This window comes from Ursus arctos, unplaced genomic scaffold (genome assembly GCF_023065955.2).
Source record: "Ursus arctos isolate Adak ecotype North America unplaced genomic scaffold, UrsArc2.0 scaffold_8, whole genome shotgun sequence".
Classification (NCBI taxonomy): Eukaryota; Metazoa; Chordata; class Mammalia; order Carnivora; family Ursidae; genus Ursus; species Ursus arctos.
The window spans coordinates 63,854,134-63,882,120 of record NW_026623100.1 but is presented as its reverse complement, the minus strand read 5'-3'; the positions used below and the strand labels follow the sequence as shown (position 1 = coordinate 63,882,120).

The following is a 27,987-nucleotide window of genomic DNA, read 5'->3' as shown; positions in this document are numbered from 1 at the left end:
GTGGTTAGTATTGTCATATTACGGTGACGTCTCCCAGGCACTCAGCTCTTCTGGAAAATGGGGGAGGCAAGCCTATCAGAATTCTGCCCAGGCCCCTCAATGGTCCAGGGCTGTTCTCCTTGACACATGACACGTGCCCTGTGTGTCTCCCATCCGAACCAGCACTCACCCAGCTAATGTGGCTTCTTTGTCTTGAGCGTGGTGGGGAGGACAGGGGACACAAGTGAAAGGATTCCAAGTGCTTTGAAAGAAAATAATATAGACTCCTAAACTTAGTAACGTTGTCATTGCTCATGACTGCTTAATGCCTAGGTGAAAGTGAGTCTTAACCACACAGAAAATAGTGTCATTGCTGACCTGATGGCTTCATTTGTCCTTTTACTCATAACTAGTAACCAGCATTTGCATAGCATTTTATGGTTTATCTTATTTGTTTTTCACAATCCTGTGAGGAAGCTCAAAAATATTATTATATTTGTTATACAGATGAGGAAACTGAGGCTCCAGAGGTTAAGTGATTTGCTTGAGGTCATTATAGTACATGGCAAAACCGTAACTTAAATGTAGATGCTGTCATTCCAAACGCCATGTCCTTCCTATGGTAACACTCACTTAACTGTAAACGCATCTTGGATTCAATCACCGTGGTTTTATGAATATATTCTTTACTGGGTTCCATCTCTCTTATGCCTTATCTTGATGAGGGTTTTTTCTTTGTGTGTGTGTGTTTGTCACCTAGAGGCGTCGTGGAGTATGATGCAGAAGGCTTTACAAAACTCACTCTGCTGCTGATGTGGAAAGATTTCTGTTTTCTTGTGCACAGTGAGTATACTTGTGCTGTGAGCCTGGCAGCATGCATTTGCAAAGTCCTCAACCGTATGGAGTAATGACTATGAAAACCTGTGGTGTCCCGATGGGGTTCCTTTTACTTTAGTATATGTACCACATGGTCTTAGAGAGAAAATGCCTCTAGACCAGTGGTTCTCAACCAGCTATAATTAGCCCCTCGGCAGATGTTTGTTAGTGTCCGAAGACGTTTTTGACGGTCATGATTGAGCAGGGCGGAAGTGGGGGTTGTTGCTTCTGGCATTTAGTGGGTAGAGGGCAGGGATGTTGCAGGACGCCCCCCCCCCAACAACAGCAAGATCATTGAGTGCAAGATGTCAGTAGTGCTGAGCTGAAGAAACCCTCCCTGTGTCCCAGCTTCCAGATTCCTGTTTCACAGCGTCTTTCCAGCATGAGGTTCCAAAACTGTCAGGATTATTCAAAACATATTTGCTTTGATCATGTGGCCATCATCCTTATTAAGGAAAAAGACTACAACTTTGATAATAATATAATAAATATTTAAAAGGTGAGACAAGTTTAAATGTATTCCCAGCATCACTTTTCAGTTTTATTCCATAGATAAGCATCTTTTAAATACTTGTTGTGTTACATTAATCAGTGAGTCAGTAAACTTTGGTCCAGTGTTCCCTCTCTCTTTTTTAAATTAATTTATTTATTTTAGAGAGGGAGGGGGTGGGAGGCAAAGAGAGAGAGTCCCAAGCAGTCTCTGCACTGAGCGTGGAGCCCGATGTGAGGCTCGATCTCAGGACCCTAAGATCATGACCTGAATTGAAACCAAGAGTCAGCCACTTAACCAACTGCGCCACCCAGGCGCCCCTGGTCCAGCTTTCTCTTCTGTTTATTTCTTTGTTATTTAAGAACCATTGACCCATGGTGCCAGGTTCCAGTTGCAAGTCAACCAAGACCTTTATTCTTTAGTAATTTGATCTGCACAATGCCCGGTCTTCAAGCCGAAGACACAGATGTCTCAGCTCTCCCAAGTCAGGTTACAGAAAAGCAGTGGGCCTTCCTTCTGTTCTGACTTCACTTAGTGGAGAGAACTACCCTCGACCTTTAATAAACTAGTGCTGGAAGAGGAGCTTTGGCCCTATTTAGCCACACCATCAGACGGTGTAAAGGCATTGGTTTGGGGGTTTCTGTTTCCCCAGCAGACTGACGTTCTTGTCTGTGATTTGCTTAGGCTAAAAAATGGTTCTGAAATTCATCTGTCTTACCCCGTTTCACACCACCAGACAGTAGGAAAGAAAGCCTCTATACCATGGGATAAGCTGCACAGAGAGAACTGAGAGTTGGCTGTGTTTTTAAGGTGTTTCCCAATAAGAAACACCTTGCCATACAGAGCTTCCTGTTGAGCTTCTGCTCTGTAGCGAGTCAGACATTGGGACCATCTCTTCAAGTGCATCTGAAGAATGCAAGCATATTGCTGTGTATTAATGATGTGCACAGATAAAAAGAAAATTGGAGAGGGAAGATTTTAATTTGGGTGTTCCTCCAACTAGTTACATGACATTGTCCAGATCACTAGGACAAGCTTCCCTCCACTCGAATTTCCTCCTGTGTACATGGGGACCTGGTTAAGTCCTGTGGAGATGTTCACATGTGGAGCTTAACCCTTAACACAGGGCCAGGTGGAAGAAGGAGCGTCACGGTCACGGCCTCCTGCCGGTCTCCTCTCTGCCTGCTGTCTTATGTGGCCCTACTGGTACTTGCAGCCACCACTTTTGATTGTCACCTTATGTGTTGCTGCTCTGTTTCTTCGTTCTTAATTCCTTAATGAGATCTCATTTCCTGCTTGCCATATTCACCTTGCACGCCGTCTTGGTCCCAGTGACTCTGCCTCTAGCCCGGTGACGCGTCCCCAGATCCCCATTGCTTCCTTGCTTTGTCTCTCACAACCCTGGACAGTTGGCTGCGTGATCTGGTTGGTGTGACCCCCCAGGCCAGCTCAGCAAGAGGGGCCTGTGCCCTGCCTCGAATGGTGGTGGTGAGAGTCAGAAGCCTCCCGGCGTGGCTCTGAGAGAAGGACACAGAAGGTGGGACACACAGAAGGACAATTGCAAACGTTCAATTAGAGGAATGCTCGACCAAAGTCGCGTGAAATCTCAGCTCTTTAAATGGAACTAAAGTACTTTGGTTTTCTAGCCATGATTCTGTTTTCAGAAATCTTGATGTCAGATCACATCAGGTAGAAGAGAAAAAAGATGTTCTTGGCGTCGCTCATTCTCACCGGCGCTTTCCACATGCAAGTCCAGAGTCACTCCCTGGAGGTGGCGAGCCAGAGCGACGCACGGGGATAAAGGAGCGCTCACCCTCTCAGCCCCTGCCCTCCCTTCTCAGTACATTTGGCGTTACAGCAATTCTTGTTTCTTTGGAAGGTCTTTTCCCCAAAAAATATTTCCCCTGGTGCCATGTGTCCAGTATTTCTTAGAGCTCCTTCGCCACCTTCCTGTCCTAGCGTTTCCAAGTCAGACATGTAACATGCGAACCCAAAGTCGTATTTTCACCTAGTTTTGGTTACCTTCTCCAGAAATGTAGAACCCACAGGCACTCTTTAGAACAACTCCAAGGACTTTGGGATTTGTTTAACTTACTTCTTCCACAATGTTTCCTCAGGCTGTTAGTCCCTTCCTCCCCAGGCTGCTTGCCCCTTGTCTCTTAGCCTCACTGTCTACACTCATGGCTCTTGGGCAGATATGACCTTGTCTGTTAATCAGGGGGCTTGATGCTGCTTTCTGCTCCATCATTAACACACAGACTGTCTTTAAATAAATTATTCCCACCCTATTGCTTCTTCTATCTGAAATATAGGACTTGCTGCATCAGAGTGAAGCCTGGTTGGATAACATGTCTTATTCTATCAACTAGTTAAGCATCTGACACTTTCCTTTGGAAGTATCTGCTTGCTTGGTTATAACACCCAAGGGACCACTTGTTCCTTTTTTTCTTTCCATGAGGATGGGTGAGTAAATATGGGCTGACAGAGACTTAACAATAGCACATTGCAGTGAAATATTCTGAGTTGTCAAGAACGTGAAGAAGGAAGGAAGTGCCTAGAGATGGAGCCAGGCTTCTGGGGCTGGCTCCACTGCTCCATGGAGAGTGGACACCTAGCAGACACCAGATAACATCCCTGCTCTCCTTCCTTCCCCCACCTCTCCCAGGCACGGGAGGAAGACTGTCACTAGGGCAGGTGTTGGTAATAATTCTGCGCATTTTGGATGCTAGAGGAAAGAGGCACTCCTCTCTCGAGGCAGATGGCTCTGACCTCACACTTTGCTAGAGTGTGCGGAAGCAAGAATGCCCTCGGGGAAAACATGGTACGTATTCTGGGATCTCTCATGAGACACTGCAACCTCCAACATTCTGACGATTTCAGGAGTGGGGATCGTGGCCATGGAGTTTTTTCATCCATTTATTCCTTCTTTCTTTCCTTCCTTCGTCCGTGATCAACATACTGCAAGACTTTGGAACCATGCAAGGATCAGGGAGTGTTTTCAGGAAGGTTTCCTGGCCATCACCGAACAACTGTTTGTAGTGGCTATGGAGGCATACTTGCCGAGCTCTGGAGGGGATGTTATCTTTAAGCCAGCACCTTTTCAGAATGCTGGGTGATAAGAGAACCAGACAGCAAAGCACAGTAACACAGAACAAAAGCAACCACTGGGAGAAACATCAGCTTTCACGGTCCCGGTCAGTTGCACCATAAGTCGGTATGAGAGGCGGCAGCCGCCTGAGTAGCAGGATTGCTGCTTCAAAGTGGAGGGTGTTGAGATCTGTGACTCCTAAGGCAAGTGAGAGAGCGTGTCATTGTATGACATTCCGTCTTTTCCCATCACCCATAAATCCTTGGTAAGTGACCCTTTGAGTCATCCAGCCTGGACCAGAGGCTGTATCTCCGTGGCAAAATGCCTGTTATTCTAAATCTGACCTTCGGGGCTCTTCCATTTAATTTTGTATCCTCTCTACCCCTAACCCAGTCACTTTAACCCAGTTCAACTGGGTTCTGGGTTTATTGAGAACCTGTATGTGCTCAGTACTATGAAAGGTCCCAGGGGATAAAAGTAAATAACTCAGGCTTGACCTTAAGACACTTAGAGTCTAACTAAGAGTTGGCGAACTACACCCTGCGGGCCCAATCCCACCCTCAGCCTGTTTTCAGCTGGCCCTCCAGCTAAAGGTGGTTTCTGTGTTTTTAAAAGGTTGTTGGGAGTGGCGGGAGGAAGAATAGGCAACAGAGATGGTAAAGCCTAAAATACCGACTCTCTGACCCTCTGACAAAAATGTGTGCAGGCCCAGGTCTAGTTGATGAGAATGGAGATCAGATAATGGTGAATCACAGTGGCAGGCATGTTTTATTTATTTTTTTATTTTTTTAAGATTTTTTATTTATTTGACAGAGAGACAGCCAGTGAGAGAGGGAACACAAGCAGGGAGAGTGGGAGAGGAAGAAGCAGGCTCTCAGCAGAGGAGCTTGATGCGGGACTCGATTCCAGAACGCCGGGATCACGCCCTGAGCCGAAGGCAGACGCTTAATGACTGAGCCACCCAGGCGCCCCTGGCATGCATTTTTTTAAAACAGTTTTTGAGCTTGCCTGCTATATGCCAGGCACAAAGAGACATAGGGCAGAGAGAACTGCATGCGTTTTATATGTAAGAGAGCGAAGTAGAAAAGGAGAGAGACCCTCCCTAATGGATCTAATGAGAGAGACAGACAATAAAGAAGTAAACTATCAAATATAGAAATTTCAAGTGCTGACAGATACCATAACGGAACAAAGCAGGGGGCTGCAAAAGAGACTGAGGGGAGGTGGTGTTGGGTCAGTGAGGGAAGGTGGTGTTGGGTCGCAGGGAAGACTAGTTCCTGAGCGGAGGGGAGTGGGCTCATCTTGCCACAGAAACGTCTTGTAGACTATTTAGCAGCAACAGGCAAGATGGCTACTAGATAATTCAGTGAAACCAAAATTATGTGGTTTTTCAAAACTTGCTGAATTTTGGATACAAATCACATTTTTATATAAATAAATAGATTTGAAGAACAAATCAGAATCATTAAGGTGATTAAAATCAGGAAGCCCAATGTTATATATTAGAATTCATTTCAAAGCAAATCTATAAAAAGTGTAATATTATTTAAGAATTCATATGATTACCTCAGATGAGGCATATATAAAATTTGTGGCTTAATTTTGTCATTTCTAGTAGGAATAATAGCTATCAAAGCAGCAGGAACTAAAATCGATTGTGAATAAAAAGTGAAACTAATCAGTTCTCTTTATTGTTCAAAGAGATAAAAGAGTGTGGAAAAAAGATAAAAGAAAATCTACTTTCTAAAATGCCTTTTTGCTTTGATTATGAGAACTGTTGGTCCTTTAGATACTTTAAACATTTTGGTTAATCTTTATCCTGGACTTCCTTGAAAGTGGTTAGCTCTGCTGGGTGAAGCGGTGTTCATCTCTTGATCCCACACACAAGTGCGCCCTGTTCACGGTTTACAACCCGAACAGCTCTAGGACTTGAGCGACCACTGTCACTGTTTTGATTCAAACTGAAACTCCTCTTTCATCTTTAGAGTCTACTTCTAGAAAGTCTTTTTCTGCAGCTTCTGACACTGGTTTGAGAATTTATTTCATTAATCTTCGTAATGTTCTTGGGAATATTCTTTTCATTGTAGTACCTTGGATTTATGTGACACCTTTTTAATGACCTTCAAGGACTTCTTGTAAGGAAGGAGGTTGTAAATTGATGCATGATAACATGTGGTGATTTCTTTGCCTGCACCCTCTCATATATATTGTGTGATTCCTTTCAGTTGTAATTATTGGATCAAAGTAGTTGCTAAAGTGAGCTTATCTGATCAAAGAAAGGGCATTAAAGGGGCGCCTGGGTGGCACAGCGGTTGAGCGTCTGCCTTCAGCTCAGGGCATGGTCCCGGCGTTATGGGATCGAGCCCCACATCAGGCTCCTCCGCTACGAGCCTGCTTCTTCCTCTCCCACTCCCCCTGCTTGTGTTCCCTCTCTCGCTGGCTGTCTCTGTCTCTGTCGAATAAATAAACAAAAATCTTAAAAAAAAAAAAGGGGGGCATTAAAATGCAGTGATTTTGACTTAAAAATGTATGCAGCTGCTTTGAAATTAACACATTGTAACCCAAGAAGGCATCTAACTCAATGAAAGAAAGGAAGCTGTTTACAAAGAATAACTTTTATAGTATTGATCCAGTTCAGTATAACCTTTTCTTAGAATTAATTTTAAAGTAGTATTGACATTGGTGAAACAGGAGCATTATTTCATTATTTTGGTGCAAAACTTCTGCTGTTGTTGGAGATAATAGTTATAGTAACAGTAGTTAACAGCTGTTGACTATATACCGTGCTCTGGACACGGCTCTCAGTATTTTGCATATATGATATTGTGTTATACAAGCCTCATAATATTCTTCTGAGGATAATTACTAGTATTACTGCCTTTTACAAATCATAAAAGTGTGACACAGAACTGTGACAGCTAGGATTTAAAATCCAGGAACTGATTCCAGAGCCCATGTGCTAAACTGCATTACTGTACTGTTTCAGATAATTGGTTGGCAATATCCCCAAGTATGTGATGAATTTGGAAAGCCTTTGGAGCTTCCCAGGGAAGCCGTAAGCTCTAGGAATGGAAGTGTTCACCCAGGTCTGGGAGATGTGTAGACCCTCTCCTTTCTTGGGCACATGAATGGACATCTCACCAAAGATGGCATTGATCTGAAGGCTGTGAGGCGTGAAGCTGGCGGCACTCCTCAGTAGTGATGACGGCTGTCCAGCTGTAAACCCCTGCCCAGCAGCGCAAATAGACCAGCTGGAGTAGGGTTTCAGTCTGTGGCTATAAAAAGACGAAACTAATGGATTCACCAAAGCATCACGACCTATTGATGATCAAAAACTAGATTTAACCTGTTTAGACATAGTGAATGTGGCCAGTTATAATGGGTCATATACAAAGTCCTGCAAACGCAAAACCTACGAAGTTGGAGGCAAATAGCAGTGAGAGTTGCCCAGGTTCTAAGACAGGAAGGAGTGGTAAGAACTTTGGCAAGCTGCATGCTCCTTTACGTGATTTTGATTTTTCCCCCCTAAAACGGAATATAATCCAAACATTTCTGTGCCCTGGATTTATCCTGGTGACCTATGAATCTCTTTTTAAAAAACACTTTTTAACAGTATGGAGGTTCCTCAAAAAGTTAAAAATAGAACTACCCTATGACCCAGCAGTTGCACTACTGGGTATTTATCCAAAGGATACAAACATAGTGATTTGAAGGGGCACCTGTACCCCAGTGTTTATAGCAGCAATGTCCACAGTAGTCAAACTATGGAAAGAGCCCGGATGTCCATCGACAGATGAATGGATAAAGAAGATAAGGTATAGGGGTGCCTGGGTGGCTCAGTCAGTTAAGCGTCTGCCTTCAGCTCAGATCATGGTCCCAGGGCCCTGGGACTGAGGCCCACGTTGGGCTCCCTGCTCAGCAGGAAGTCTGTTTCTCCCTTTCCCTCTCCCTCTCCCCCCCTCCCCGCTCGTGTTCCCTCTCTCTCTCACTCTCTCTCTGTCAAATAAATAAATAAAATCTTTTTAAAAAAGAAGATGCAGTATATCTATGCAATGGAATAAAACTCAGCCATCAAAAAGAATGAAATCTTGCCATTTGCAGCAACATGGATGGAAGGAACTAGGGGGTATTACGCTAAGCAAACGAAGTCAGTCAGAGAAAGACAAATACCATATGATTTCACTTCCGTGTGGAATTTAAAAATTAAACAGATGAACATAGGGGAAGGGAAGGAAATAAAATAAGATAAAAACAGAGAGGGAGGCAAACCGTCAGAGACACTTAACTACGGGGAACAAACTGAGGGTTGCTGGAGGGAAGGTGAGGGGGATGGGGTGATTGGGTGATGGGCATTAAGGAGGGCACTTGATGTAATGAGCACTGGGTGTTATACGCAACTGATGAATCACTAAATTCTACCCCTGAAACTAATAATATACTATATGCTAATTAAATTTAAATAAATTTTTTAAAATTTTTAAACGAAAAAAGGGAAAAAATCACTTTTTATTATAAAGATGTCAAACTAACACAAAAGTAGAGAGGAAAATATGATAAACCATCCTGTGCCCATCACCCATGTTGCAGCTTTGTCTACCTTGTTTCATCAGTCCCTCCTTTTTATTTATTTTATTTTTTTAAGAATTTATTTATTAGAGAGAGAGAGAGAGAGAATGAACAGGAAGGAGATGGAGAAGCTGGCTCCCCACCAGGCAGGGAGCCTGATGTGGGGCTGGATCCCAGGACCCTGGGATCCTGACCTGAGCCAAAGGCAGATGCTTAACAGGCTGAGCCACCCAGGCGCACCCCCCCTTCCTCCTTTTTAAATTAATTTTTAAGATCTTCTGGAATATTTTGAAGCAAATGTGAAATACCATTTCACCTATAAATACTCAATGTGTATCTCTAATAGATAAGGATTTTTTTTAAAGATGTATCCAAAACAATGCTATTAGAATATTATAATACAATAACAAATTATGATATTATTTAATATCATCTAGTAACCAGTCTCTGTTCACCTCTCCCCATTTGTCTCAAACAGGTTTTTTTTTTTTTTCAAATCAGAATCCAAATAAGTCAGGACCCATGAATCTTGAGAGTCTTTCCTTAGAAAAGAAGAGATGTGGAACGAAATAATGGATGTCACTATCCAATTTCTTTCCCCATAATTTAGTTAAGAAAAATACAGAGTGAAATTATTAAAAACATCACTTCACCCATGAGCCTATAGAAGACAAGGTCTGACATTTGTTTATCACTTTCGTTTCAAAGTGCTTTTAATTACCACATTTAAAATATGAGTCATTGAGTCTCTGTGTCAGTTCTGAATAGAATTCTTAGCACTAGAATGAACGGTTAGGGATTATCTAGCCCAGGGACTTCTAACGTTCTTGTGCCAAAGACCCCTCTGGGAAGCCTGTGGATCCATTCTTTGAACGGTATTTTAAAATGCATGAAGTAAAATATATAGCACTACAATGGAAGCCAATTCTATTAAAAGACTATTATCAAATCGTTAAAAATGATTTAATCATATGATTAAAAACATATGATACACGAGATATGGGCTTCTTTGATGACACCTTGAATAACAATATCCAGTGGCAGATCTAATAACCCTTGTAACTTTGAAGTAGAGATGAGCATAAAGAATATTTTAAGATATGAGCAGCACCCCCAATGTGATACAGGAGTATCTGTAATTTCTTTTGATAACAAAGTCAAGGTACTGCTAATACTGCTGTAGATTGTTGCCCACGTTCGTAATTGGAGGCAATGGTAAATTTCGGGTAAAGGTAGTGAATATAAAGATACACATTTTTCCTCTGCAAGTTCCCAGATGCCCAAATTTGATCCAAGGACTCTTGAGGAGTGGGAGGTGAAGCGAGATGTGTGGATCTCAGATTGAGAATGTCAGAAAACTCCCTGGATTAGAGATAGGATGTGGCTGAGTACCTAACCCCATGCCATGCATAATATTTGGGGAGAATAGGACCAGAAGCCAAGTTCCTGCAATCCAATTATGCATTTTTCCTATGTTTGAATGGCCGGATTCTGAGATTCCTAGGCAAAGGAAAGGTAAATGCTTTTGTAGCAGTATGTGGTCAGTATTGTATTGCTGATATCTTAACACTAGGCTGAAGAACTGAGAATGTCCAACATAAGGAAAATACCAGAAAATAATGCTCAGATTTAAGGTTTAATGAGCTTCCTTTTGCATAATATATGCTCCCTAATTGCACAAGTTCAGCTTTTATAAGTCCATGGGGCATTTTTCCCCTATCTTTTTTGAGGTATAACTTACTCTAACTTTACTGTAACTTATAGTAAAACTCACCCATTCTAAGTGAATACTTTAATAAATGTTGGCAACCACATACAGTCACAGAACTAGCACCAGTCAGGACGTGGGACATTTTCATCACCCTACATGGTTTCTCGTGTGCTTTTGCAGTGGATCCCCTCTCTTGACCTTCAGGGTTCAGTTACTGACCATTGTCTGTTACTAGTGTATTCTGTTATAGAGTGTATAGAATTTCATAAAGACGGAATCAAACAGTATATGGTCTTTTGCATTTGACTGTTGTCACTTAGCACAGTGTTGTTGAGATCCATCCATGTTGTGTGTCAATATTTCATTCCTGTTTGCTGCTGAGTAGTATTCCCTTTTTCCCTTCCACTGGTTATCCCTTTACTAGGTTAATGGACATTTTATTTGTTTCCAGTTTCTGTCTATCAAGAGTAGTGCTCCTGTGAACATAATTTAAGCGTAAGTCTTTGTGTGGACATAATGTTTTGTTTCTCTTGGGTAAAACTCTATGAGTGAGAATACTGAATCATAGAGTAAATATGTGTTTAACTCAGTAGTATAGTGCTATATTATTTTCCAAAGGGCTGTAACCTGCTACATTCTCACTAACAGTGTATGAGGGTCCCAGTTCTTCCATATCTTCTCCAGCACTTGCTATTACCAATCCCTTTCATTTCAACCATTGTAAGATATGTAATAGTATCTCACTGTGGTTTTAAAGTACAATTCCCTAATGACTAGTGATGTTGAACACCTTTTCATGTGCTTTTTGCCAAGTAAGTTGTTTTGTGAAATGTCTGTTCAAATCTTTTTCCTATTTTAATTGGATCGTTGTCTATTTCTGAGTCATGAATTCTTTATACGTATTAGGTGCAGGCCCTTTGTCAGTTATATGTTCTATACATTTTTCCCCAGTCGGTGGCACGCCTTTTCATTTTCTTAACTGTATCTTTGAAAGAGCAAGAATTTTAATTTTGATGCAGTTCGTTTTATCATGTTTTCATTTTATAGCTATGCTTTTTAAAAAAATTTTAATTCCTGTATAGTTAACATACTGTGTTACATTAGTTGCAGGTGTACAATATAGTGATTCAGCAATTCCACACACGTTACTCGGTGCTCATCAGGATAAGTGTACTCTTAATCCCCATCACCTAGTTCACCCATTCCCCTCTCCCACCTCCCGTCTGGTAACCATCAGTTCTCTGTAGTTAAGAGTCTGTTTTTTGGTTTGTCTCTTTTTTCCTTTGTTCGTTTGTTTTGTTTCCTTAATTCCACATGTGAATGACATCATTTGGTTTTTGTCTTTCTCTGACTGGCTTATTTCACTTAGCATTGAACCCTGTAGCTCCACCCAGGTCATTGCAAATGGCAAGATTTCATTCTTTTTATGGCCAAGTAGTATTCCAGTGTGTGTGTGTGTGTGTACACATCTTATCCACCTATTGATGGACACTTGGGCTTCTTCTAAAATTTGCCCATTGTAAATAATACTGCAATAAACATAGGGGTACAGATATCTTTTCGAATTAGTGTTTTCATATTCTTTGGGTAAATACCCAGTAGTGGAATTACTGGATCATATGGCAATTCTGGTTTTATTTATTTATTTATTTATTTATTTAAAAGATTTTATTTATTTATTTGACAGAGAGAGAGAGAGACAGCCAGCGAGAGAGGGAACACAGGCAGGGGGAGTGGGAGAGGAAGAAGCAGGCTCCCAGCAAAGGAGCCTGATGTGGGGCTCGATCCCAGGACTCCAGGATCACGCTCTGAGCCGAAGGCAGACGCTTAACAACTGAGCCACCCAGGCGCCCCGGCAATTCTGTTTTTAATTTTCTGAGGAAACTCCATACTGTTTTCCACAGTGGCTGCACAGTTTGCATTCTTACGGGATGTGCTTTTAGTGTCCTGCTGAAAATACTCTTGCCTAATCTAGTTCAAAAAGAATTTCTACATTGTTTTCTTCTGCAGAGTTCATAGTTTTAGCTCTCTCAATTTCCATTCCAAGTTAATTTTTGTTTATGGTGTGAGGTAAGGGACATGGTTTATATATTTTTTCTATACGAATATCCATTTGTTTCTGCACCATTTGTTGAAAAGACTATCCTTTCCCCTTTGAATTACCTTGACACCTTTGTCAAAAATCAGTTGAACATGAAAGTGTAGATCTGTTTCTGTAACCCTATATTCAATCCCACTGATCTGCATGCTGTGTTGTCACTTCATAGCAAGTCTTGAAATCAGAGAGTACAAGTCCTTTAATCTTATATGTCTTTCTTCAGAATTGTTTAGGCTGTTAAGATCCTTTGCCTTTCCATATACCTTTTAGAATTAGCTTGTCAGTTTTTTTCACTAAAAGTTTGGTTGGGATTGCACTGACTCTGTAGCTCAATTTGGGAGGAATTGCCATCTTAGAAATATTGAGTCCTCCAATTCATGAACATGTTATATGTTTCCATTTATTTAGATCTTTTTTTAGTTTCCCATAACAATGTTTAATAGTTTTCAGTGTACAGGTCTTGTACATCTCTTGTTAAAATTCCTAAGTATATTTTAAGCTATTGTGAATGGAGTTCTTTTTAAATTTTTTCATTTTCTGATTATTATTGTTAACATATAGAAGTACAGTTGATTTTTGTATATTGACCTTTAGTGGATTCCTTAGAATTTTTATGTACATGATCGTGTCATCTGCAAGTAAAGGCAGGTTTACTTTTTCCTTTCCAACATGTATATCCTTCCTTCCCCCCTCCCTTCCTTCCTCCCTTCCTTCCTTCCTTCCTTCCTTCCTTCCTTCCTTCTTTCCTTCCCTCCTTCCTTCTGTCCTTCCTTCTCTCCTTCCTCCTTCCCTTCCTTCCTTCCTTCCCTCTGTCCTTCCTTCTCTCCTTCCTTCCTTCCTTCCTTCCTTCCTTCCTTCCTTCCTTCCTTCCTTCCTTCCTCTGTCCTTCCTTCTCTCCTTCCTCCTTCCCTCCCTCCCTCCTTCCCTCCCTCCCTTTCTTCCTTTCTTCTTCCCTGTGGCCTCCAGACCTGACCTGTGCAATAGTTTAACTGTTTGTTGATTTAGTCCTTCATGCACCATGTGCTGAGCACCTGCCCTGGTTCAGGCACTGTCAAGGCTCTAAGGATACCAGGATGAATGCCACTGGCTCTGAAATGGCTCCGTCTAGTAAGAATGTATAAAAACAACAGTGAATCATTTCAAATGCAAAGTTAGGCATCCACCAGATGTTTTGGGAGCACAGAGAAGGGGCGCCCAACCATAGCACAGGAGGGCTGTAAGAGCATCTCAGGCAGAGGGGCTGGCATAAACAGGCACTGAGGGGGAAAACAAGAGTGAGAAACTGTGAGTCGTTGAGGATTTCTCAAATGTGTATTGGATCCTGGGGAGTTGTGAGAGATTGAGCTAGAGGCAGGCAGAGCCCAGAACTCAGAGTGTTGTCCACCAGGCTCATGAGCATGGACTGTATCCCGAGGAGAGCAGGCAGTTACTGAAGTATGCTCGGTAGAGAAGTGGTAGATATATTTGCTTTTTTTAAAAAAGGGACTGTTTTGGTAGATTATGTAGAAGATGATTTAGGCAAAAGATGATTAGACCTGAATGAGAACAGTCATAAAAGGGACGGAGGGGAAGGAACACTGTGTTTACAAGTTTCCGTTTGGAAGATGAAACAAGTTCCAGAGGTGGATGGTGGTGACAGTTGCACAGCAGAGTGGACGTGCGACTTCATGCCGCTAAACTGCACACTCAAAAATGGTTAAAATAGGAATTTTTATGTTAATGTATATTTTACCATGATAAAAAAATGGAAACATAAAAAGACACAATTCATTAGTAGGCAGACATCTTATTGGCAAACTTTCTTCAGTCTCAGCCAACATGGTGTGTTTCTCTAATTCATTGTCAATCAGAGGTTACTGGTGATAAGAAGTGACCTCTAATGATAGGCAATAATAATGATGATGCCATTGTGATATATAAATGATATTATTTGCTGAGTGCTCACTCTGTGCAAAGTACTGTGTTAAGTACTTTACATTCATGATTCCATATAATTCGCTCAACAGCTCTATAAGACAGCTCCTTATCTCCATTTTACAGTAGAGGAAACTAGAGCACCTAGAAATAAAGTAACTTGCCGGATGTCCCATAGCTAGTAGTTGAAGGAAACAGCATTAGAACTAGGACATTTTCATTGTATAACTCTTATTCTTAACAGTTCACTGGCGCTTCCTAGTCCACGTGCTGGGGCGTACCACTGATTTGGGAAGAGGCTACAGATGGGCTACTGATCGCTTTAGTTCTTGTGGGAGCTGGATCCCTTGTCAGCAACCTCTGCCAGCCTCACACATTTTTCCCAGGTGCCATAAATCACACATTTTTCTGATGATGCCATGATTTGGAAGAAGCTGGGGAGCACAGTGTAACACTATGTTGTCTTTTCTAAAACAAGGAGAAGACCCTAGGTATGTGTACAATGAGGAGAATCCCGATCCCAGTCTACGTGGTGGGTAAAGATCCTAATTCCTAGTTCCTCTGTGCAAGCAAGGTCCCACAGGGTTCTCCAGTGTTACTTCTGATGTGCCCAGCTGTGAATCTCTTTGTCCTCTGAGTCTTTTGAGCTCCCCAGAGTGTTGAAAAGGTGGATTAGGATTCTCTGTCTCCTGGGAAACCATAGTGCCTGCCAGTGATCAGCAAACTTTACATACAGGTGAGCCTAGTGAAGATAATTGCAAAAAGGAATCCGTGAGTGTGATTGAGGCCAGGGAATTAACGTTCACGTTTTAAACAAACCTCTGCAGTCTCTGACCTAGACCATTGTTCCCACTGGGTTTGTTTCCCGGTACAGAGACAAATTTAGTTCCTTGCATTTTCCCAGTTAGTCTTTCAGGTTAGAGACAGAGTCTTATCCAGCTTTATAGTCCTGAACATTTGTTGGACTGGGGTTTGCCTTTTTATGTACTCCCAGGTGACAGGTGCATTTAACTCTATGAACATTTAAGCATATTCTTTGTGCCAGGCACCATTCTGAATACTAAAGACCTAGGGCCAGATGGGACATGTTCCTTTTCTAAAGAAACTCACAGTCTCATGTACTCAGATTCTGTGAGGCTTTTCCCAATGAAGATTGTCAAAAAAGAAAAGAAAAGAAAAGAAAAGAAAAGAAAAGAAAAGAAAAGAAAAGAAAGGGAAAGGAAGGAAGGAAGGAAGGAAGGAAGAAAGAAAGAAAGAAAGAAAGAAAGAAAGAAAGAAAGAAAGAAAAAGAAAGAAAGAGAAAGATCTCTTTGGCTTTGGTAAAATTTCTTATTTTTCATTTGGCTGTAGTTTGGAAACCTCATATGTATTGTAAACTGTCTCCAGTGTCAGACAAATTAAAAAGAATTTGCAAAGTTTATCCTTAAGCTCTTGTTTGATTGAGACCTCAGAAATCAACTGTGGTCTGAACAAAGCATCTCCAAATGGTGCGTAGCCTTTGTTTTCTGTCGGGAGAATGAAGTGGGCCAAAACCCTCAGTTCAGACTGTCCCGCCGCAGTTAGTCAATGAGAAGGTAGAACCTGGTTGAGGGGACAGTGCTTGAACACTATTTACAAGAAGATGAAAACATGCTCAGTTGGCCTCTCACCAAGAGGACAGAATACTTCAAAAGACCCATTATTCTGGGAGACGAACAGCCCAAGATCGCAGACTCAGTGGACTCCACAGAGAGTAAACAAAAAGAGACCGTCTGCTCTAATGTTCAAAGGCCGTTTACTCCAACATCATCCATTGTTTCCATTATTCCAGAGATTGTGGGGGCTGCAGAAACCCAACACAATCAAAAAGAATGGTTTCTTGATGTCGGCTTTCCAAATTTGATTCTTTTAACAACCAGAAGGTCCTCTGAAACAACCCAGATTTCACTTTGGTACCCTGAGAATGTTCGTTTTTTTAAGCCACGTATGAACCGAGGAGGTACTGATGAGTGGCTACGGGGCTGAGTGGGAGTAAAGACCTCAGTGTCTACTTCTGATCCCGTTTTGTCCTGTCAAGTGAGTTAGGTCGGCGCAGTCTCCCCCCGTAAGGTAATAATATAATTAAATCAGTTGTTGTTCTTCAAGTGAGCTAAGGAGCAGAAAATTGAAAAGCAGGGGTAGCTACTGTGGTGATTCACCTTGCACGACTCCTGGGTATTTCCAGTTTTGGAGAGTAGGAAGCAGGTAGGGCTTGGCCAAAATCTTCAGGCACGTGTGGGCTTGTTTTTGTGCCCGCACACGCTCGCACACACACACACACACACACACACACACACCTCAGTGATGATACTTAGCTAACTTAACACTCCTGGAGCTACGACTTTGAGAAAAACAAAAAGTAACTGTCCCTCCCCCACACACAAAATACAGGGACCCTCCCTAAGAATTTTCCTTTTTAAAGTTTTTATTTTGTTGTTGGAATAGGCAGTATAGTCACCTAATTAAAAAAAAAATACACACTATGACAAAATCTTCCTTCGCCCCTGCTCCATCCATCCTGTTTCTCTTCTTGTCACTTTTTTTGGAAGTATAATTGACATACAGTGCTATAGTAGTTTCAGGTGCAGAACATATTCATGGCACTTTATTAGTTTTTTTTAAAATTCAGCCTTGCAGAGTTTCTTCAGCAGATAAAAATAAGAATATAGGCTTAATTTTCTTCTCTCTTTCATGAAAAGAAGAATATTACACACCCAATCTGCGCCTGGAACAAGTACTTTTGATGTCTTGTTACCACGGATGTGCAATTCCTAACCTCCCCTCAGTCGTGGTTACTGAGTTAACATAAAGGCTCAGAACCTGCAGCCTTCCAGCTCTTGTAAGTTTAGGTGGGATTTATATAATGCTTCTGTCACTCTCAAGTGGGTATTAGAAATGTCTCTTCAATATTTGGTATAAGACTTTATAATATTTCAAAGTGCTTTCCCACTTACCATCTCATTTAATTTGAATCTCTTACAAACCCCATGGAGTTGGTAGGGCAGGTATTATCCTTGTTTTTAAGGTGAGGAAATAAAGGGTAAAGGGTGTGCATTGGGTCACATATCTGGGTCTAAGGGCCATTCTCTGTACCCAATGCTCCTTTTCCTGTTTTCCAAAAACAAGAAACTGCCTTCCATAGTTTTGTTAATACTTTTCCATATCTACCGCATAGTCTTTCGTGGTTTTTTAAAATTTTTTTATTTTGAGATAACTGTGTAGTCACACGTAAGTGTAAGAAGTAATCAGACTCTAGAGGGGTACTGTGTACCCGCTATCCAGTTTCCTTCAGTGCTTACATCTTGAACAACTGTATTACAATGGCAACAGCCGGGATATTCACACTGACACTTACATGGTGCAGGGCATCTCCAACCCCAGGAGGATTCCTGGCGCCCTGGTCCATTCCTGTTCCCCCGCAGTTTTTGTGAATTTCCCCTACAGTTTCTGTTAAATCAGCCACCCTCATCCACTGACTCCGTCGTGTTCATACCGTTAGTGTGAGATGGTGTCTGCCATGGAGGTAATTCCCTGCAGAGAAATCCTGCAAAGTTACAGTGTGGTCCTTCCCAATGAGAGGCAAGTTTTATGTATCTGAATTTACTAAATACTGTTCCTTTAAAAGTATCTCATACCTACAAAGATGTAACCCGATCCAGCGTTTCAGGAAACAAAAGCTGAGGCTCAGGCTCTCCAGTTACCCCACAGGTACATAGTCCCGTCCAGAGCAACCAAATTACTTAATCAACATGCCACCTCTTCTTTATCTCCGAATGAAAGACCTAAGGGAAGCACTACGGTCCTAGTTGCCAGCCAGGATCTGTTCCTTATCTGGCTGCTGTCAAACTGTCTGTAAATAATCAATCCAGAACAGTTCTCTGGGGGGTTGTTTTCTCTCCCGCTTCTCCTCTTCTCCCCAAGATTTGGCCTTTGCCGTCTCCTCTTCTGGAAGGGATCCTGTGCTCCCTGCACCTGGAATGAGTCAGCTTATGGACACATACCTACATTTCCAGGGAAATGGACCGAGGTTATCAAAAAACCCAATCTGTCCAACCCTAGATCAGAATCAAGGCATTTTCTAGCAATCCCGAGAGCCGAACACTGGAACATACAGTCCAGCTCCTTTGGGAACTACCTGGCTGGGGAGTGACTTCGGTCTCCTGAGCAAAATGTTCACTTCTCAGACAGCAAAGCCTTTGTCAAAGGCGAACAGACTCCAAGCTGGGTGGTGATGAGATAAAGGCGGGCCACTCCTGTTGGAATGTTTGTCGTTTTGGTGGGGAGTTTGTTGAACAAGGTTTCTACCTTATCTGTCTCCTTTTAGATTTATAGCTCCAGAGCCCCCAGACGGGAGGCCACAGATGTGAACACAGGCTGTGGAAAGATTAAAAACAAACCTAGGCTCTTCGCTAAAAGTAATCTTGAGATATTTTGCGTTTTGTTCTTGTCGCTTTGTTACAGCGAAGAGCACGTTACAGGCTCCAACAGAACCTTGACTAGCAGGACTTAGCAGTACTTGGCTAACCATACAGATTACAAAGTGCTGGAAGGAATGTTGCCTTGGTGTTACTGATAGCATTTGCCATTACTCTGCCCTAGAAAACAGGGGTTTCCTACTACTTTAATTCAATTAAACTATTGAGTTAAACCTATTTTAATTCAGTTAAACTGTTGAACCCTTGTGTTAGGCCAGCCACAGTATCAGGTACGTGAATAAGATACAGTCCCTCCCTCATGGAACTTAAAATGAGAAAATCATCAATACATCTTACTCTTCCAGAAATTTTCTCTAAGAAAGGGCCAGATCGAGGAGCAAGGTTCTTAAGTGGTGGTGTCTGGCACCTCCTTTGCGGCCTTTCCGCTGTGGAGGGGGTTTGGGCCACGGCTGCTCTTGGTCAGGTGTTTAATTGTTCCTACAGCAGATGCCACCTTTGTCTTCTGCTCCTGAACCAGGAGTCATCCTGCTGTTCACCCAGATGGCTCCATTATCACTTCAATTTGTTGGTACCTTCTGCTGTTTCTATGAAAGAGAAGGTTTCTCGGCCCTCAATTCAGATCACACTGATCATTGTCATATATGGAACACTCACTAGGAGACAGTCACTTCGCTAGATAGTTCATGCGCATTATCTCATGTCATCCTTACAGTCCTGGCCAGATAAAAATCGTGATTGCCATTCTACAAATGAACAGGTAGAAAGCGGAGAGGTGTAGTAACGTGCCTAAGATCCCACAGGTGATAAATGCAGAATGATTTAAATCGGGTCCCAAGTGTTCTAACTCTGAGCCCTTTCTTCCCTGCCCTGCTTTATCTTTCACAGAGACAGAATGCTGTTATCTCTTAATTCTTACAGTGATGTGATCTTGCCCCGTTTCCCTGGGGTTTGGGAGTCAGTTATGCAGGGGGTGCATGAACACAGAGTTGACATATACATATAATGTTCCGGAGCCTTGGGTGCAGAAAAGGGTATAGGGCATCTTTGTTGGCTTTTCCAGTTAAAAGATGGGAAGGACAGACGATGGCCATCTACAGCTAGATATCCGTGGAGTGCCCAGATAAAAGAGGCTGCTTCACACGTATGGCATTCTTCAGAAGAACACAGACCGAAGGGCTCAGAGTTTCCACCCATCATCTAACTGGGGGAGGTTTTTCTAAGTGCAGGGTGGTTGCGTGTGTTTGATTTGGTTGGGCCTCAAGCTGGACCAGAGCCACCACCTGCCACCAGGGCCACTTCCTGGTGCATCGGGGAGATTGTTCCTTCAAGAGCTCACCCACCCAGGCAGTGACCCAACATGACCTCCTCTCCTCACGACATGGGCCCCACGGGGATGGCTGTGCTTCCAGCTGCAGTGATGTGACTTGGTCTCAGTCTTCAAATAGTTCCTGGTTTTCTTTTCCAAGAAGTTTTGAGAGTTCAGCCTGTTGATACACTGCGAAGGAAACAGGCCTCTTCTATGTCCGTGCCCTCTATCCCGCTTGGTTGAGCTGTAATTGAACATTTCAAGTTGCATATTCAGTTGACCCTTGAACAATGCAGAGTTAGCGGAGCTGACCCCCACGCAGTTAAAAATCCACGTATGACTTTTGACTCCTTCGAAACTCGAATAGCCTACTGTTGACCAGAAGCCTTACTGATACAAACAGTTAACATGCATAGTATGTTTTATGTATTATACACTATATTCTTACAATAAGTTAAGCTAGAAAAAGAAAATATTATTAAGACAATCATAAGGAGAAAGTGCATTTGCAGTACTGTATTTATTGAAAAAAATCTGCATACAAGTGAATCCACACAGTTCAAGCCCACGTTGTTCAAGGGTCAGCTGTAGTTAAGGTGGACGACTTGATGAGTACACACACGTATGCACTGTGAAATGACCCCAGGCAAGCTGACTGGCCACATGCCCATCACCATTCCTTCCTATGCATGTATGGGTGCACGATCCACCCTCTTAGCGGATCACGAGTGTATAATATACTATTGTTAACTATAATCCCCACGCCGTACATTAAACCTCCGGAACTTATTTATCTTGCATAACTGAAACTTTGTGCTTTTTGACCAGCATTTCCCCATTTTCCCCTCCCCACCCAGTCCCTGGCAACCACCATTCTCTACTCCCTGCTTCTATGAGTTTGACTATTTCAGATTCCTCATATAAGTAAGATCATGCAGTATTTGTCTTTCTGTATCTGGCTTACTTCCTGTAGCCTAATGTCCTCTGGGTTTATTTGTTTTGTCACAAATGGCAGGATTTCCTTCTTGAAGGCTGAATAATATTCCATCCACTCATCTATTGACAGACATTTAGATTGTTTCTCTATCTTGGCTATTGTGAATAATGCTGCAGTGAACATCGCTTCAAGATACTGCTTTCCTTTCCTTTGGGTATATATCTAGAAGTGGGATTGCTGGATCATATGGTAGTTCTATTTTAAATTTTTAGTTTGATGCAATCTTAGTTGTCTGTTTTTTCTTTAGTTACCTGTGCTTTTGGTGTCATATCTAAAAAAAATAATTGCCCAGACCAATGTCAAGAAGATTTTTCCTCATGTTTTCTTGTAGCAATTTTACAGTTTCTGGTCATACATTCAGGTCTTTAATCTATTTTGAGTTGATTTTTTATATATGATTGGATAAAGGTCCAGTTTCCTTCTCCATGTGGCTGTCCAGTTTTCCCAGCACCATTTATTAAAGAGACTGTCCTTTCCCCCCTTGTATGTTGTTGGTGATCTTGTCAGAGACCAGTTGACTGTAAATGCATGGGTTTACTTCTGGGCTCTCTCTTCTGTTCTGTTGGTCCACATGTCTGTTTTTGTGCCAGTACCATACTATTTTAATTACTGTAGCTTTGTGATTTATTTTCAAATCAGAATGTGTGATGCCTCCAGCTTTTCTCCTCTTGCTCAATCGACTATGCAGGGTCTTTTGTAATTTCATATACATTTTAGGATTTTTTTTAAAAGATTTTATTTATTTATTTGAAAGAGAGAGAGCACAAGCAGGGGAGGGGAAGAGGGAGAGGGAGAAGCAGGCTTCCCACTGCGCAGGGAGCCCGATGCAGGGCTTGATCCCAGGACCCTGGGATCATGACCTGAGCTGAAGGCAGATGCTTAACCAACTGAGCCACCCAGGTGCCCCTAAATTTTAGGATTTTTAATAATTTCTGTAAGGAATGCTATTGGGATTTTGGTAGGAATTGCATTGAATTTATACATCACTTGGGTTGTATGATAAATGTCCATGCTCTTTATGGCAGGAGTTCCATGAACATATTGAAACGGAGGCAACCCTATGGTATTGGAAAAGATTCTAGATAAATACAAAAAGCATACGTTACCCCCAAAGCTTTCCTTTCTGGAGCCATTAGTTAAAAGGGAAACAGCCAGCCATGCAAGTTAACAATACAATGTAATATTGGAAGACTGCGTGTCAGTTTGAAAATGACAGCTTTAAAATGGCTTTTCGAGTTTCACAGTTGCGTGCTCAAGCTTGGTCATTGCCAGGGCTTATGACATTTGTGCTAATCAGTAACGTTTAGTAATTTTAGATGGTCGCCTGTCCCATTCTAAGAGCTTGGTTGATGTTAGAGGTGATTCCTGCTGTTAAGGGCATTAACTTTCAGTTGGCATGTGTGTAGAGAGAGTACAGAAACCATAGATACAAATACATTTTAAGAGGGGAGGAGAAAGGCTAACTGTGTTAGCCAGTTAGAGAATTGGGATAATTCTCTTGGGAAAACGTGTAAGGGGTTTTAAGATTTCACAGTGAAGGAAGGGTATTATGGTGTGATGAACAGGAGAGCAAGCGATCCTTTCTAGTAATTAGTCCCGTTTACTATTCACAAAAGCAGTGGTGAAGGTCCATGACCAAACTATGTTTGGAGCTGTCATTCATTAAGCACATAGAAAAATAGAAATCAAACACTTATCCCTGATGAAGTTGTACAAGCTAAATGAAATAGCAAGCTTTTTGCTTTGGTTTAGAATTGTGTCAGCTTGGTTTGGTAATGTGGGTATCTCCTGGGAAAATGGTCATTACGGCAAACTATTTTAAAACTTGTAGCTTTGGGGAAGGAAGTAGAGTAGAGGGTGAACCGATATAATAAAGGGGCAACCTACTGCGAAGGCAAAGGCTCAAAGAAAAGTGGAAGGCTAACTAGGCTCAACCCAAGGATTCAGCCCTCAGTGTAAGTAGGACCAATCAAATGCAGGTGTGGTTGATAGACGTTTACTTTTATTCCAGAGGCCGGTTGGGGGTGTAGCAAAAAGCTGAGAACTGGACTGAGGTTTATTCAGTTTGGTTCAGACTCAGTGGCCACCACACAGGATAAACAGGCACTGAGTCAGAAATCTGAGATGATACTCCACGGTGCTTGCCGTCCAGTTGCTCGCTGTCTAGCACTGAAGTCTGTGAGACCAAGAAAGCCCACAGTGGGGTAGACACTGCTAAGTTCTGTGGAACATTGAAGAAAGTTCTGAGGAAGCTTGGAGAAGGCTTCACAAAGCCACTCGAAGCGGGGGCTGGCATGGCTGAGGCAGCACGTGGAGTAATGAGAGCTTTGGAGGTGGGAGACCAGGAGGGCCCAGCAGCACCCATGCGCACTCTGAGCTGGGAGAGCGATGGCCCCCAGCACAGGAAGTCATCTTCCCAGCCGCTGCTCTCAACACATCTTCTGGAATGCCGTAGAACTTCTTTTACTCTGGCTGGCCAAGATAAAAGATAAGAGCTGATATAACATCCCAGCGTAGGAGATAGTTTTTCCCCGATTCCCTGGATTGAACATCCTCTTCACCCAGCTTTTAATGACAGGACCAGAATCCATGATCTGAGCCTCCAAACCATGGTGTGGTATGTGATTTCTCTTTCTCTTTTACCCCCCTTGTCCGTCAGGGCCCCACATGATGCAGCACAGTCTAGCACATGGTTCCAGCCCCGACTCAACGTCAGAAACCCCTAGAACCTTGAAAGGCCTGCCGCCTCCACACCTCCCTGCCTTTCTCCTCTCCCATCACTTTCTCCATTACTGAGTCAGAATTGGGGGGTGGGGGGGGGTGGTTGCTGAACTTTATTTTAAAAACAGCTTCCTAGATAAGTGAGGCACGGTTAGTCTTGCTGGACAACTGCGCGGACAGTGGAGGGCATGTGCCTCACACCCAGAAAACGTGGCTGGAGTTTCCATACTCACCACATACTGGCCCCTAGACTGCTCTGCATCTGTGAAATGGGATCGGTGCTTTTCCTGCCCATGTCACCGGGGTTTTGTGAGGAATAGATCACATGGACGCAAATTAGACTCCATCACTGCTGTAAAAATGTAAGGGGTTATTTGTCCCTGTGTTTGTCACTCCCATGCCCCCACCCTAGAGGGTACGACCGAGCACTTCACTCTAGGACTATTTCACCGGCCAGCTGGTTTGTCTCTTGCCCCCGCACCCTGCCACCAAATTATCGTATTGAAACACCACTTCCATTTTGTCTTCTCTGCTCAGAAGCGCCCGCTGGCCTCTCTCAGTAGACAAGCTCGCCTTGACCATCAGACTTTCTCTCTCACTCGGCCTTGGCCTCTTTGTTGTCCTGTTTTTGCGGTCTCTCCTTGACCTCCCTATCTTTCTTATACCATTTCTTAAAGCCTCTCCCCAGTTTTCTCTCACCCCTGATCACCCCATCTTGATCCAAATCACATAATTATGAGACTTTAACGCGCATTTTCTGGGATTATTTTTAATTGTCATATGTATTTGCTTCATTATTCTAGTTCATTTGCTTGCCAAGCTCCAAGGCGACATCCGAGCGATGCGTTCCATTGTGACGTGATCATGTGCAGTGCCCCGCATGGGGTTAGGCACGAGGCAGGGGGCTCCGCAGCCACGTGCTGGGCCTGGGCTGGGGGAGCCTGGCAGTCAGAGGGCACTTGCAGACTATGACACACTTTCACTTCCTGGGTCACTTTTCATCATCACTACACTGGAAGGCAGTGGTTATTCACCCCATTTCACATGAGAGAAGAGAGGCTTAGGTGAAATAACATCAGTTTTGCTGGGGGGGAAGGGAGACAAGGAGACCCCGTGCCCTCCAGGGGAGCCAGGTGTGTGTGGCAGAGCCCGCAGGTGGGTGTGGAAGCAAAGGGAAGCTCCCGTGGGTCATGGCCTGGTGGTGTTGGCCGGGCCGGGGCTGAGGCTGAATGAGTGAAGACCCAGCAGCAGTGAGCAGGCCGGACGGGCTGCGGTGGGCGCTGCTACCAGGCTGGCCGCTCACCAGGGGGAAGAGCAGGGTGCAGGCGACTCCAGCTGGCCTTCTCGGGACAAGGCAAGTGAGCGGGAGTCAGGGAGTCAGGAAGGATTTAGGTGACTCAGCCTCTGCCCTGGTCGGAGCCAGGCAGTGGGCTTGGCAGGCCATTTCCTGGGGAATTTTCAAATGGACCGGTGATTTCATCTTTGTCTTCTAAAGCACCTCTGTTCCCTGGGAGCTGTTGTTTATGGGGCCCTCGGACTGAGGCCATGTGGTTTGATCTCTTAAAGGAGAAGCTGAAACAGCACCGGGAACTTTCTAGGTAGCAGTAATTCCGTTCCTGACCAGCACTGAAAAGAAACCCTTCCAGTCTTCTCTGGCTTCAGCCAGAGTGCAAATCAACAATGCTTTGACATTTCAGTAGTGCTGCCTGGTTTATGAAGGCATAAGCTCCATGCAGGTAACCCACTCCTGCCACTGGTTGAAGTCGTTGTGCTTATTGCCTAACTGGGACGGGCCTGGGGTGGGGCTGGTGAGGCTGGCAACACCAGGCCCAGAAAGGCTCGCCGAAGACCAGCAGGCAGGCCCGAGGGTTGGACAGCTACCTAGCGAGTGGGTGGAGACCAAAGCTGAGTTATAGAGCTAGAGAATCCAGGGCGTGGTGAGGGAAATCAGCCCCTGGGACAGTAAAGATTCCTGTTGAATACTTATGCATTTACTAGCGTGGCTGGTTCCTTTGTCAAAAACATCATAAATTCACAGTTCAGGATTTTAAAGTAAATAAGATTATTGATATTTCTCTTTCAATAGTCTGTAAGCACCCCCTCACGAAAAGAAGAGCGCAGAGACTTTCGATTCATCTTTAACCTGAAATAGTAACATGGTTTTTTTTTTTCATTTTTATTTTTTATTATTATTTGAGAGTGTGTGAGTGGGGATGGGGGGAGGGGCAGAGGGAGAGGGATAGCATTGACCAGGGCTCCATCTCAACCCTGAGATCATGACCTGAGCCAAAATCAAGAGTTAGATGCTTAACTGACTGAGCCACCTGGGCGCCCCAAAAATTTTTGTTTATATAAGCTGTTAGAAATGGCTTTCAAAGGATTCCTCCTGCCCCTACCTCAAACCCCTGCCCATGTCAGAGGTTAAGAGCAAACCATATTTTCATTAAAACATTTGATGAAACTCTCCTCCCTTCCCTAAGTCTACCAAATTTTGATCTCAAAAAAAAAAAAAAAGAAAAAGAAAAAAATGGGGCTAATATGACAGTAAGATTTGTCCCTTCACAAGTAAATATTACAATTTAGCTGGGTAACTTGTGGAAGCTTGTCAGGTCGAAGTGACTCACTTGCATAGATGAAGTTATTTTTAGAGATGTAATTTGTACTGTTTAGAAAAGAATAAAGAGATGGTAAAAGGCTAGATCGCTCATTATAGTTTACAGAGCTCATGAACCCAGCATCCATGCAAAGATGACTAAGCAACGGGTCGGTTGGTACTTTCTCTCAGAATTTTACAGACGTGAGTCACCCACGTTAGACTGCAGACACAGCATCGAGGTACCTGTGACTCAGCGCCCATTTAGAAAGAGCACTAGAATTCAGTTCTGGTGCACTTTTATAGTTAAGTACCGAGGAAATTACATACCACAGCAAAATATGTCTTTGTACCACAGAGCCATCGGATGTTTCTAGCAAGGATTGATGTACCTTTATCTCAGGCCTCTGAAAGAATCTCTCTGTGATCTACGCTGGCTAAGATGCCCCTTCAGTCTGTTGTCATGCACTGCTGCGGCACCCTCTTGATGTTTGGGTCTCCGACTCTGGCACACGACTGTCCTCAGTGGAAATCTCAGCTTCACACTTCCTGCACTAGGATGTCCGGCATTCAGGTCCACTTCCTTTAACCGAATGTGTGTGTGTGTGTGTGTGTGTGTGTGTGTGTGAGCACGCGTTCATGTATGTTTGTGAAAATCTTTAGCCTACTGTATTTAAATTCTGGATTTTATGAACTGGCAGAAAGAGCTTTCAAAGGCTTGCTCCCGTGCCCATGTCAGGGAATTAGAAGAAATAAAATCACATTTTCTTGAAGTATATTCTTAGTTTAAAAAAAAGTTTTTACATACATTGATAAGAATGATCTCTATAAGTAGGCAAACTTGTCGAAGCCAATGTGTTCTCTCTGCAGGGCTGCTGTGGGCTCTGAGGACCAGTGACCCTGCAGGTGGCCCCTCACACCAAGTTCGCCCCCGGTCATTGGCACACGCTGATGATGCAGCCCGATTGGAGTTAAGCCCTCCGAACATGAGCTGTCCTTTCAAATATATAGAAGGTGCAGTTTTCGGTTCGTAGACATAGCAATAGATTATTCATAACCAGCAAAGAATTTTATATTTATTGTTTTTATCAAAGAAACATGAACATGGTGGCAAAAGCAAATATTCCAGGAAGACATCTATGAAAAGCAAAAGTACTCTGCCCCGTGCCTGCTGCACAGCGGTCTTCCGACCTA

General features: G+C 43.1%; 1 protein-coding gene across 1 annotated transcript in view; it reads left to right on the top strand.

Annotated features, from left to right (window-relative positions):
• Positions 1–27,987, top strand: part of BABAM2 (BRISC and BRCA1 A complex member 2) — a 396,696-nt gene that overhangs the window by 316,077 nt on the left and 52,632 nt on the right. The window contains exon 10 of the mRNA XM_026521231.4: positions 740–822. Coding sequence (XP_026377016.1) covers positions 740–822 — 83 coding nt within the window. The remainder of the gene's footprint in view (positions 1–739; positions 823–27,987) is intronic.